This window comes from Ctenopharyngodon idella, chromosome 6 (genome assembly GCF_019924925.1).
Source record: "Ctenopharyngodon idella isolate HZGC_01 chromosome 6, HZGC01, whole genome shotgun sequence".
In the NCBI taxonomy this organism is placed as follows: domain Eukaryota; kingdom Metazoa; phylum Chordata; class Actinopteri; order Cypriniformes; family Xenocyprididae; genus Ctenopharyngodon; species Ctenopharyngodon idella.
This window is the reverse complement of record NC_067225.1, coordinates 29,541,532-29,553,341: the sequence shown is the minus strand read 5'-3', so window position 1 is coordinate 29,553,341 and position 11,810 is coordinate 29,541,532. Positions and strand designations below refer to the sequence as shown.

The window sequence follows — 11,810 nt, the reverse complement described above, 5'->3', positions numbered from 1 at the left end:
GCAATTGAAGCATGTATTATTATTAGTAGTAGTAGTAGTAGTAGTAGTATTAAATATAATATTGATAGGTCGTAAGTGTATATGAACACTAAACATAAAACAATCAATCGTGGCGTTCCTACAAAATAAAAGAACCCTCTTATTTTAAATACATTCTTATATCATATTAAATGTCCAATAATAATTAATCTATGCAGAATCATCGGACAATAAATAAGATTGTTTGAATATTATACGTATATTCAGAATATAATATCAAATAATTATGTTTATATATAAAAAGTGGGAGTTTCAAGGGACTTCTTTGTCACTCTAATAATAATTTTTTTTTTTTAATAATTTTTAAATGCCACAAAACTTCAACTTAAGCAATTTTAAAACAATCTACATTTGTGCAAATAAAACTTATCAAAATATTATTAAAATATAATTACATAAAAATTCAACCTCTTCGTTCTGAACTCTACTTCGCGGTCAGCGGTGAGAGTATAATGATTGGCATGTTTGCCAGCCAATGCGATTGTACGCTGGCCTATGACGTATATTCCGGCGAACGCACAGGCCTTGTCCTCGTCCTTGATCAAAACGAATAGCAGCATTTGACGGACGAAAGACATACATTTGCTCGGAAAAATGGTCGCTTACTGGAGACAAGCAGGGCTGAGGTACTAGAATGACAATTAACATTAAACAACATAAAAAGCTGTGTAATTTCTATTTTAACTGTTGTACGCTCTGTAGTCCGTGAAGCTCTGTATTTGCTGTACATTTGGTTTGGCCTTGCTCTGTATAGCTATGCATTTTACTATAGTAGTAGCGTCATGTTGAATTTGAATCACAATGCACATATTCATAAGAGCAATTTTGTTGAGTTATTCTTTAATTTAATATTTGTCTTGTCATTTCAGTTACATCAGGTACTCCGCTATCTGCGCCAGGGTCTTGCGGGCAGCGCTGAAGCCACAGATCAAAATTGAGGCGATAAAAAACGCAGAATCCAATGTGAAGGTCACAAAAGTGAAGACTGCATAATGTAAGATCCTTTTGCCTTTAAACAATTCAAGTGTTTATCTGAACTGTACTGCAGTTGTAGAAAGTGATGCATTAACAAACCTACATTTTTTTTAGTTCCATGTTTTATGTAAGATTTTATTTTATGCTATGTTATTGATTTCTTTTCTTCTTTTTTTTGTAGGAGCTGTAATTACACCCTGCAATCCCAACTTCTCCATATACATTCTCTGTCGGATTTACAACAAGACCCGCAGTAATGTTGATTGAATGAAAATAGTTGTATTCTTTTGATAATAAATTATGAGTCTCAAACTATAACAGCCTTCACTATGTGTGTTTTTGTTCCAAAGAGCTTTGTTTAGCAAGCATGCATTGGGCAAAATGGGAGCATTACTGTTAATTTATCAGATCAGTTTTGCTTGTTATGTGCAAGTAGTACTAGTAAAGTCAAAAGAGACATTAAACCCGTTAGTTGTTTGCTGTGTGGTAGTTATTTAAAGCTTTAGTAATTTGTTCTCTGCATAAGATGTGAGCAGATTTGTCTTATCAATGTTCTTTATATATAATTTCATATTTCTCAGGCTATATGGTTTACATCAGAGATGTGTTAGCTATTGTTTTACATGGAAAAAAGCAGCAGGATTTCCAGAGATTAATGTATTTGATATTTTATTAAAATGTGTACAGTGTTTCCATTATGTAAAACCTCTTAAATTGAATAGTTTGTTGCTTACTGGTGACCAAAAAACACTTTGTCTTGACATTTTTTTTTTCTTTCATAAATGAAAACTGGTGGGTGCTTGACATAATTGACAATGAAAAGGAAAATAAGTTCTTAGCATTATAAATATAAACACTGAAGTATGCAGATACATCAAATATATTTTGAAACAGTTGTATTTTATATTAATAGCATGCTTTTATTAAAGGAAGAGCAAAATTAACAGAAACAGAAATGTAGCCTTTGTTTAATATATTAAAAAAAATAATGACAAAAGAATTTAAGCCTATATATAGTACTATTACACCACACAAATGAGAAAAAGTTTTGACTGTCTATTTTTCCATTAAGTTTCTTCAATTGTTACAGAACATACAGAAATAGTATTGTGTTCTCTGGGGATGTAGAGAGATAGTATGTTAAAAGCACATTTTAGTTCATATTCATGGTGTCTCAAAATAGCACAGTTGGGTAACATTACAATTAGATGTTCTTAAGATTATCTTGAAAAGTACTAAAGAAGAATTTTTAGTATATTAAGTACAAAAATAGTGCGTGAAAATAGAGAACTTTAAGTACATTATGGAAGTGTACTTTTTTCACCTGGGTACAAAAATCTGACCCCAAACTTTTGAACAGTAGTGTACATCTGCTTGAAATTATATTTGAAAGATTAGAAAATTATATTTGAATTTTGAATCTATTTTATGTCTTATTTGTATTTGTGTAATTCATCATTTTCTCCTTGGAGGTCAGAAATATTTCACAGTTTGCAATGTACAGTGGCTCCAAATAGTATTTGAACACTTGAGGCACAGTGTCATTAAATTTCATAAAATATAAAAATACATTTCAATAGGTTGAAAATAATAAAATGATGTTCAAAATAACACTTTGTGATTGTTATATTTGAAGCTCTGTTGGTTCAGATGCCCCTTGGTTTAATATTTTATATCTAATGCAATGTAATTCATAACATCCATTTTAAGTGTCTAAAAACTTTTTGGGGCCACTGAATGTTCTCACTCTTGACAAAATCAGATCCACTCATGCTATATTCATTAAAGCCCACGCGTCATTCGCTGACAGAAGTTTCAGTGACCACTTCAGTCTTAATCTCTGCTTGAGTGCTGTGTACTGTTGATGGCAGACCCTCCTCTTCTGCCACTTCATCTTCTGCGTCGTAATCCATATCGGCTGTGGCATCCTGATATTGCTGGTATTCTGAAACCAGATCATTCAGGTTGCTCTCCGCCTCTGTGAACTCCAGCTCATCCATGCCCTCCCCCGTGTACCAATGCAGGAAGGCCTTGCGTCGGAACATGAGCGAAAACTGCTCCCCTATGCGTTTGAATATCTCCTGGATGGCGGTGTTGTTTCCAATGAAGGTGGAGGCCATTTTGAGGCCTCGTGGCGGGATATCGCAAACGGCCACTTTGACGTTGTGAGGGATCCACTCCACGAAGTAATTGCTGTTCTTCTGCTGAATGGCGAGCATCTGCTCATCGACCTCCTTAGTGGACATGAGACCACGGAAAATGCCCGCCACTGTCAGATAGCGTCCTCGACGTGGGTCGCACGCGGTCATCATGTTACGGGAGTCGAACATCTGCTGGGTGAGCTCGGGCACCGTTAGAGCACGGTATTGTTGGCTTGCACGTGCTGTGAGAGGAGCGAAACCAGTCATGAAGAAATGGAGACGCGGGAAGGGCACCATATTGACGGCCAGCTTCCGAAGGTCAGCGTTCAGTTGACCTGGGAAGCGGAGGGAGGTCGTGACCCCGCTCATGGTGAGGGATACGAGGTGGTTGAGATCTCCGTAAGTTGGTGTCGTGAGCTTGAGAGTGCGAAAGCAGATATCGTACAGTGCTTCGTTATCAATACAAAATGTCTCATCTGTATTCTCAATCAGTTGGTGAATTGATAGGGTCGCGTTATACGGCTCCACTACTGTATCGGAGACCTTTGGCGAGGGCATTATGCTGAAACTATTCATGATGCGGTCAGGGTACTCCTCTCGGATCTTATTGATAATCAAGGTACCCATTCCCGAACCAGTGCCACCACCTAGAGAGTGGACGAACTGGAACCCCTGCATGCAGTCGCAGCTCTCGGCTTCATTACGGACACGATCCACAACCTGCTCCACAAGTTCTGCGCCCTCAGTATAGTGACCTTTGGCCCAGTTATTGCCAGCTCCAGAATTGCCTTTACATTTACAGAGAGAAAACAGCATCAGGAATGACGTTATGGCATACACTATGGCATTGTGCCATGTTAGAAATGTTCCTGAAGGAACTCATCTGTCAATCGATTTTAGAGTTTGAGAACCAAAAATGGTTCTTCTATGGCAGGAGTTCTCAACTCTGGCCCTCCAGATCCACTTTCCTACTGAGTTTACCTGCAATCTTGATTAAAATTACCTACCTGCAACTTTCTAGCAAAGCCACTTTAAGGCAAGCCTCCAAGGTAAGCAAAAAAAAGTGCAATGCTGCGGTACGCAGGGAGATGACGAGAGGCCATTTTTTTTAATGGATGTCCTCCTTTAATGGAGGAGAGGCTTCACTACGCTGAATTAACTGCTTTTGTGGGAAAACAGCTTATCATTTAATGAATCAGCTAATGTTTGCTCTTAAATATTCATTTTGGATTGATCTATTTGTAGAGTTTACAATGAAAAAAAGCTGTTTTATAAATTTTGCGACAAATAGGATTCAGTTTACAGCACTTATTATTCATTTCTATGGTATCCGCAAACAGTGATTAGCTGTGTCCGAAACCGCTCACTCGTTCACTCATTCACTAATCCCTATATAGTGTATGGCATTTGAGAGCTCTATATCTGCAAGTAGTGAATGAAAGTAGGGAATGAAGTCGTTCACTCAGAATTTGGACGGAATTCGGTCAAAATGGCCGACGTCCGATATAGTGCACTATATAGTGGATAAGGAGCGGTTTTGGATACAGCTATTGACTGTCGTACAACTCTGACAGAAATTCAATGACGTCAAGGCTGTAATGTGATTGGTTATAAAGGCACACATGATCCAAGTTGGCCGTTACGCTTACTCCAGTGGCAGAGCCACGGACCCTGGTATCTCTCAATATTAAGACCATCACTGGGTGCGTCTCAGTCAGCTCCATAGTTCAGTAGTCAGGGCACCGATCGATCGGGGAGTTGGCCATTTTAAGGGCTGTCTCAATCGCAAAATACTTCCAGTGCACTGAAAAGTTTGCTCCCTAAAAAGTCCCACAATGCATTGTGAAAACCAGGGAGCGTCGACGCTCACTATGTTCCCTTAACGGAAGTTCTGAAGCACAAAACATAAATCAGCCAACTCACACACGCGATAGATGTTTTGAGAAAAAAACAAACTGTTATTTAATACTATTTCAGCATGAACATACATTGCTAGACAGGCACTGAACATAATCTAGCTAAAACGTATAATTAATCAATGGCTGAAATGGTACAGGCATATGTAACAATCAAAGTATTTATTATAACGTACTATAAATAACAGAAAAATATGAGTTCTGCTGTTGTTCATAAATTCCATTAGTGACGTTGTACAACGAGGACATTGTTGTCATCATCAGTGTCCCAATGTGTAGTGAGCCACCATCCTTACTGTCCTTACCAGTGAACAAATTCATGTACACGATATAATGATTCACGACCTAGGGAACTGATTGAGATGCACCCTCTGGCTTGCATACTTCCCTACTATACAGCAAGTGAAAAACAGTATGTGACCAAAGAAGTATGTCCGAATTCACAGTATTTATTAAAGAGTAGGCAAAAATTTCCCAGAATGACCTACTACTTATGGTGAGATTCTGAAGTGTGCATACGATGGACAATTTACTATCCAATGAGGCCACGGGAGAGGATTTGTGAATGGCGGTGAAGCGACACAACTGACGCTGGTAGGTCACATGATTATGAAAAGTATCATGTGTACATTAATACACATTATACTATACAGAACATACTTTTTTAGTGGTCGTGAAGTAATTACTTATTCAAAATAAGTGCCTACTCAAGAAAGTATGCGATTTTGGACTGTTTCTAGTAACCCTGAAGACCTTGATTTGCTTGTTCAGGTGTGTTTGATTAGGGTTGGAGCTAAACTCTGCAGGAAAGTGGACCAGAGTTGAAACCCCTGGTCTATGGCATCACTGTGAAACCCCTCTTTTAAAACCTTTATTTTTAAGAGTGTATGTTTCAGAAGTGACGAAACCAACCCTATTTATAGTTTATATGAGATGAGAACAAAAGCTTAAATCAACCCACATGGTGCCTAAATAATGTATTTATTGTAGATGATTGTAGACTCACCGTGTATAAAATTATCAGGTCTGAAGAGCTGTCCTATGTGGCTGCCCCTCACGCTGTCCATAGTGCCTGGCTCCAGGTCCACTAACAATGCTCTTGGAACATATTTGCCACCTGACAGGCAATGAAACATCTTAGTCATTTTGAATTTTGTTATAGGAAGTTACTGTGCACCTCGACTGCAAGATTGCCCCACTTACCAGATAAAGATAGCTGAGTATGATTGTTAAAATATATAACTCACAATTTACAATAATAACAAAAATGCCAGAAATACAGGTTGTATTTAAATTAACACGAGATGCATTGCAATACAAAATAAAATCCTAAAATACAACCCAATACTAGACTAAATATTACATAGATATATGTCATATAATATAGACATTTGTTTATGCACTAAAAATGTATAAATGTCATTGCATTCGATAAAAAAAAAAAAAATGTGTCGACTGTATACAATCAGAGAACATATAATATGAAGGTCTGCATACCATGAGCTTCATTGAAGTACACATTGACCCTCTCGAGCTGAAGGGCCATGTCGCCCTCATATGCTCCTGCTCTGTTAATGCCATGTTCATCACTGATCACCTCCCAGAACTGCAAATACATTGAAACACTTTTTAGCTTGAAACTTAGTCAAAATATTTTCTCCCATTTATTACATTTTGATCTGATCAAACTGATATCTTCAGTACTGAAGGAAACCTTGGATTTCAAATGACAAAAACAGCCCAGACCTTTAACAACCGACTTATCAGTTGAGTTTAAGTGACTTCCACTTGTTCTTCCGGATGCCATTCCATTTTTTTTTTTTTACCACAATTCTACAGCATATATCACTCTGAAATTCACAGGCCGCGGAGCTCATTTCTATGATAAAGAAGGCCTAGCCCGTCAGAGGAGGCTCTGTGTCTCTTATCTTACAGTAGACCACACTAGGGTGAACACCCTATGACCGCACGTACCATCATTTTAAATATTTATTCAGTTTAAAAATACATATTAAAAATAAATCTTATTTATTTAAATATACTTTAAACATAGTAGTACAGACAAGTTTTTGCCATAGGTTATAACTGAAGCCACATTGCTGAAAGATTTAGCCACTAGCAGAAACAGTTCAAAATAAGTAAACTCCAAAAGATACTATAATAATGAAAGAAAAGTATGACAAAAACAAATGAATAAATAAACTACAAAAAATACTCCTAATAAAGAAATGCATGCTCATTTCTCTGATTCTCTAGCTTGAATTAAGTTGAGTTTAAGATGATAATGCAGCTACTAATCATAAAAATATACATAAAAATACATATTTTGAGGCATCGCACCTTTGAGCCGATTTGATTCCCACACTGTCCGATCTGTAGATGCACAATCTCACGCATAATGATAAATTTGACAAGCTGAAAGAGCAGAAATAGCCTTGACCGTGAGTCTGAGGTGCCCACTGTGTGTGTAACACCAGTGATGACATCATTAAGAGGGAGTCACCCATACGCCACATAACGTACTAGTCAGTGTGACACTGAATTAGCAAGCTAGCAGAAGAAACTTATGATTTTCAGTGAAGAACAACAACTGTGTTGTAGAGCCAAAGCTTAGCACACTATGAATGACCAAATTGATGATATTTATGAAGTATTTAATAATAGTTAACATTTTAATATTTCAAAAGAGGGATGAAAAGTCCTATCATCATGAGCTTTGACCAGTCACTGTCTCTGGTGTTCATGATAAGACTCTTGCAGGCCCTATCTGGTGCAATGCAGTGACAGACCGTCAGACCACATGCTCATTGTCTCAGTGTTTCCTGCAACAAGAGTTAAAGTTTGTTTATGTTGAAGTTTGTATTTCTGTACAGTGTATATTTTTACATCTTAATGGTCTGGAATTTTAATTTGGAGGCCAGCATATATGCAGATTTATATTTTACCAACAGATGCCACTGCTCAAAGTAGTTTTCACAAGAACTGTTTGTTGTTTTAACCTACATTTAAACATTAACTCAATAATTAATCTTTCCATCATTCATTAAGGTGATTCTTGACTGTCAAAATCCAAACAACGGTGAATAATATAAGTTAAGATAAACCACAAGTACTTATTTGCTCAAAAGACCCGAAGCCAAGGGAAAGTGTGAAGCGAAGGCACTGTTGTAGATAATGTCAGTGCATGAGGCATGTTGTAGGACAGATTAAGAACAGAAGGCAAGCTATTGTGCGAGTTATTCAACCTTCCAAGAAACAGGAGAGCGGTCATTTATTTAGCAAAGTGCTGTGGTGTTTGTACAAACTGTGTCAGATCTGTAGATACAATGAGGTCTTTCATAATTACGAGTCATTTTATTAAGGGAAATCAAACAGAAAGAGCAAATCAAGAGGGGGAATGAGAGAAAGCGAACGATAAAGGGCAAGAGAGTCAGCTTCTCTTTTATATATTGAGTCTTTTATTCAGAATATTTCATTCAACTTGTGACATGTCAAAACATTTGGATTCATAACATGATAACCTATAGAAAATAAGACATTATGCACTTTATCTAGGGTGAATTCAGGGTGATTTGGACACTTTTTGCCATTGAGATGACTGGGAAAAAGTGTCCCAATCAACCTGAATTCACCCCTATTTAACCTGGTCCCCCCCCCCACACACACAGACACACTCAAAGAGACACACACACACACACACACACACACACAAGTATGCACTCAATAAGCGCATGATGCTTCTGGTATACTGTGCAATTTATCTAAAAATAATTTTAAGCCGTCAAGTTTGTCATGAACTTGCATGATGGTGTACAATAACGCCACCTACAGGATATTATTATTACAAGTGTTAAAATTTTTTGCACCCTATACTTCCAAAAGATCTATCTATCTATCTATCTATCTACAGTAATAACAATGTACATTATAAAACAATATAAAATAGAATACAATAAAATATATCATAACAAAATTAAAACAAATTATTAATAATAACAATGATATAATACATCTATACATAGATAAAGGAAATAAATTGTTTACAAAACTGTAAAATTGTGATTGGAGTTTTTTCCCCGTGACGTCACTGAGTGACCTTTTTTTCAATGAACAACAACATTATACAACACTATGAATAACAACCAAGACAATATTACCGCCAGGGGGAATAATTGAAATAAATACTTCGTTTCACTCTGTAAGTGTAAATTTTATTATAAATTTACATAAATATTTATTTCTATATTTACGGAATTTAATTACAATTATAATATATTATGTAATTCATTTAAAAAGTTTTTCATCTCCCTTAAAATAATCTGTGAAGCCGCAAATATTTAAACAACGTCACGGAGCGAGTGACCTCCCCCTGCTGCTCATGAAAATGTAACGCTGTGCAAAAGTTACGGCAGGGAACTGATCTCAGATCAGCACGCGAGAGCGAGAGGACCGGCGAGAGCTCCAGCGGACAAGGAGGGACTTGGAGCGGCGTCCAGAAATAGTAGAGCAAGAATAACAAACAGTGAAAAGTACGCTATGCGTGTCAGGTCAAAGTTCACTCCTGTCCATATCAGAACCTGAGGGAAAACCCGATGAGGCTAACTGACACCTTTGGAAAGCCTGAGCGATAAGGCTGTAAGAGATAGAGAGCCTTCTCTCCACCTGACCTGGATATCCATCATCATCATCATCATCATGGTGTTCTTATCCTACATGACTGTTCCATTCGGATGTTAAACACCTCACGGTTCGATCCCAGCATTGGCCATGGGGATGTGTCACAGCTTCAGATCTAGGTTATCACAATCGGCTATCACATACACCAGCGGACGGACCGGTGCGAACCCCGGGATAGATGCCGAGTCCGGCCATTCGGACAGTTGTGACCCGCAGCTCAGGGAGCGGCGGCGAGTGGAGGAGAGGGCGCGGGTCAAAGCGGAGAATAAACGGAGTCGAAACATTGACAAGACCCTGAAAGCGGAGAAGAGAGAGTACAAGCAAACGCACAGGCTGCTGCTGTTAGGTAAGAGACGAGTTTCTGGGATGGTGCGACTACTTTATCTGCTGTCAGTCGAGGTAAATAAGAGCAGCCACAAGCTGATGAAGCTAACGTAAAGTTTGTGGCTGCTGGCCCCTTAAAACACGTTACCATGGTAACCACCATTTCAACCTAAATACTGTAGTAGTTTTTTAAGCATCAGCGATATTAATGGCGTGATTTTTGTGAGTCTAAAATAAAAATTAGCACAAGATAATAAAAAAAAAGTAACTGGTTTTAAATGCGTCAAAGTTGCTTAAAATGGTGATTTTGGCCTGTAACGTTACCACTTTAGGGAGTTGACCTTTTCCACTGTATATAACAATTAAAACCATTCGATAATTTTGACGTACTGTATGTAACCTGTTGATTGATATTTAATTTATTGTACTGATAAATTATATTTAGACCTTATACAGATGCTGGGCATCATGACTAAAAAGACTATTTTGAGTTAAATACAAGCATCAATGGAGAGCATCTGTGGCCTGCTGTTGATTACCAGATTACAATTGCATTTACAGTAATATGCTTACAATGGAAGTCAAGGCTAGGCAAGGCAGAAACGTGAAGCTTTTATTTTTATTCCATCATTTGCGTTGATTCTTCAGTTGTAATGTTGACTAAATCTTATTTTTTAGGTTCTGCTTCTCTAGGTAGAGGAATTAGTTATGTAATTCTTGTGGGTGGAGTTTGTTCCAAGTGTTCAAAAGTGTTTTATAAATAGTTATTTCCTGTCCCGCTCCTTCTGTCTCCTGTTTTATGAAGACATTAAGCAAATAACCAGATTTACTATTTTAGTGGAATTCAGAAGTTGCATCAATGCATTCTTTTTTCAGTTAAAGTTCCCCATAACCTCTTCTGCATTAGAAGAGTTGTTTGTGCTATCTCTTTTCTTATTACATTTTTGAAGTGTGAAAATTTGTGTTACCCATTCTCTCATTCATAGGTTCATTCATTTATTTATTTATAACTTTTGTACATTTTGTTGATTTAATTTTGTTGTTCATTCAGTGTTTACTGATAGAAAATATAAATTCACATAAATCTTAATCTGTTTTTAGACATTGTAAAAATTGCAAATCCATAGACAATATATAAAAAACAAAGTGCCTTCTTTCACTGACCACTTGTTGAAAAAGAAAATGAAATGATCACTTTTGTTTAAGTTTCAGGTCCTATTTTTTCTCTGTCCATGGAAAGTGTCTGTTGTTTTGTGGTATTCTGGTGGAAACTATGGTCACCCTGTTTTTTGTCGGTCACTGAAAAATGCAAATTAATTGACCGCTATTTTGAATATGTTCCCTAAAATGTATACAATGCAAAAAAAGCATTTAAAGTAATTTTTAGTTTTATACGGACTGAGTGCTTTAACTTAGACTTGTCATGAATTGTCTTAACAGTGAAAACATCTGGTCAAGATCTAATCTGTGGCAGCTAAACTGGCCCTACTTGTTGTGTGTGTGTGCGTGTGTTAACAAAGAGTAAAATAATTAGTAACAAGAGTAATCAAGACCAAAAAAACTCAGACATTTTTTGCAGAACATACATTTAGACATTCTTCTGATTCTAGTCTGAAATTGTACAAAAGTGAAGTGAAACTGTTTTCGGAAGTCTATTTTATTTTCTGAAACTGCAGTGCTATTCCTGTGGCATATACATCTTATTATTTTTTCCCCTTCCGACTACTTCTGCAGTAGT

At 37.1% G+C, this 11,810-nt stretch overlaps 3 protein-coding genes across 4 annotated transcripts in view; 2 read left to right on the top strand and 1 right to left on the bottom strand.

Moving 5' to 3' along the window:
* Positions 1 to 496: 496 nt before the first annotated feature.
* Positions 497 to 1,332, top strand: atp5f1e (ATP synthase F1 subunit epsilon). Its single transcript, XM_051897565.1, has 3 exons — positions 497 to 665; positions 909 to 1,033; positions 1,196 to 1,332. The coding sequence occupies exons 1-2, from the start codon at positions 634 to 636 to the stop codon at positions 1,030 to 1,032; spliced, it is 156 nt and encodes a 51-aa protein (XP_051753525.1). The 5' UTR covers positions 497 to 633; the 3' UTR covers position 1,033; positions 1,196 to 1,332.
* Positions 1,333 to 1,666: 334 nt separating this feature from the next.
* On the bottom strand, positions 1,667 to 7,571 carry tubb1 (tubulin, beta 1 class VI). Its single transcript, XM_051897564.1, has 4 exons — positions 7,412 to 7,571; positions 6,569 to 6,677; positions 6,078 to 6,188; positions 1,667 to 3,943 (listed from the first exon to the last, which is right to left on the bottom strand). Exons 1-4 carry the CDS (start codon positions 7,466 to 7,468, stop codon positions 2,811 to 2,813), a joined length of 1,410 nt encoding a protein of 469 aa, XP_051753524.1. The 5' UTR covers positions 7,469 to 7,571; the 3' UTR covers positions 1,667 to 2,810.
* Positions 7,572 to 9,424: 1,853 nt separating this feature from the next.
* The window catches only part of gnas (GNAS complex locus), a 43,006-nt gene continuing 40,620 nt past the window's right edge, over positions 9,425 to 11,810 (top strand). The window contains exon 1 of one of the 2 annotated variants that reach the window (XM_051896232.1): positions 9,425 to 10,094. In XM_051896232.1, the coding sequence (XP_051752192.1) occupies positions 9,839 to 10,094 (256 nt within the window). In that variant the 5' untranslated portion in view covers positions 9,425 to 9,838. The remainder of the gene's footprint in view (positions 10,095 to 11,810) is intronic. The other variant, XM_051896233.1, reaches the window with a different exon arrangement.

Coding starts and splice junctions, on each gene's coding strand:
- atp5f1e (XM_051897565.1), top strand. CDS start 634: ATGGTCGCTTACTGGAGACAAGCAGGGCTGAG. Junction 666..908: donor TGGAGACAAGCAGGGCTGAG/GTACTAGAATGA, acceptor TTGTCATTTCAG/TTACATCAGGTACTCCGCTA.
- tubb1 (XM_051897564.1), bottom strand. CDS start 7,468: ATGCGTGAGATTGTGCATCTACAGATCGGACAGTGTGGGAATCAAATC. Junction 6,678..7,411: donor GGAATCAAATCGGCTCAAAG/GTGCGATGCCTC, acceptor ATGTATTTGCAG/TTCTGGGAGGTGATCAGTGA. Junction 6,189..6,568: donor GTACTTCAATGAAGCTCATG/GTATGCAGACCT, acceptor ATTGCCTGTCAG/GTGGCAAATATGTTCCAAGA.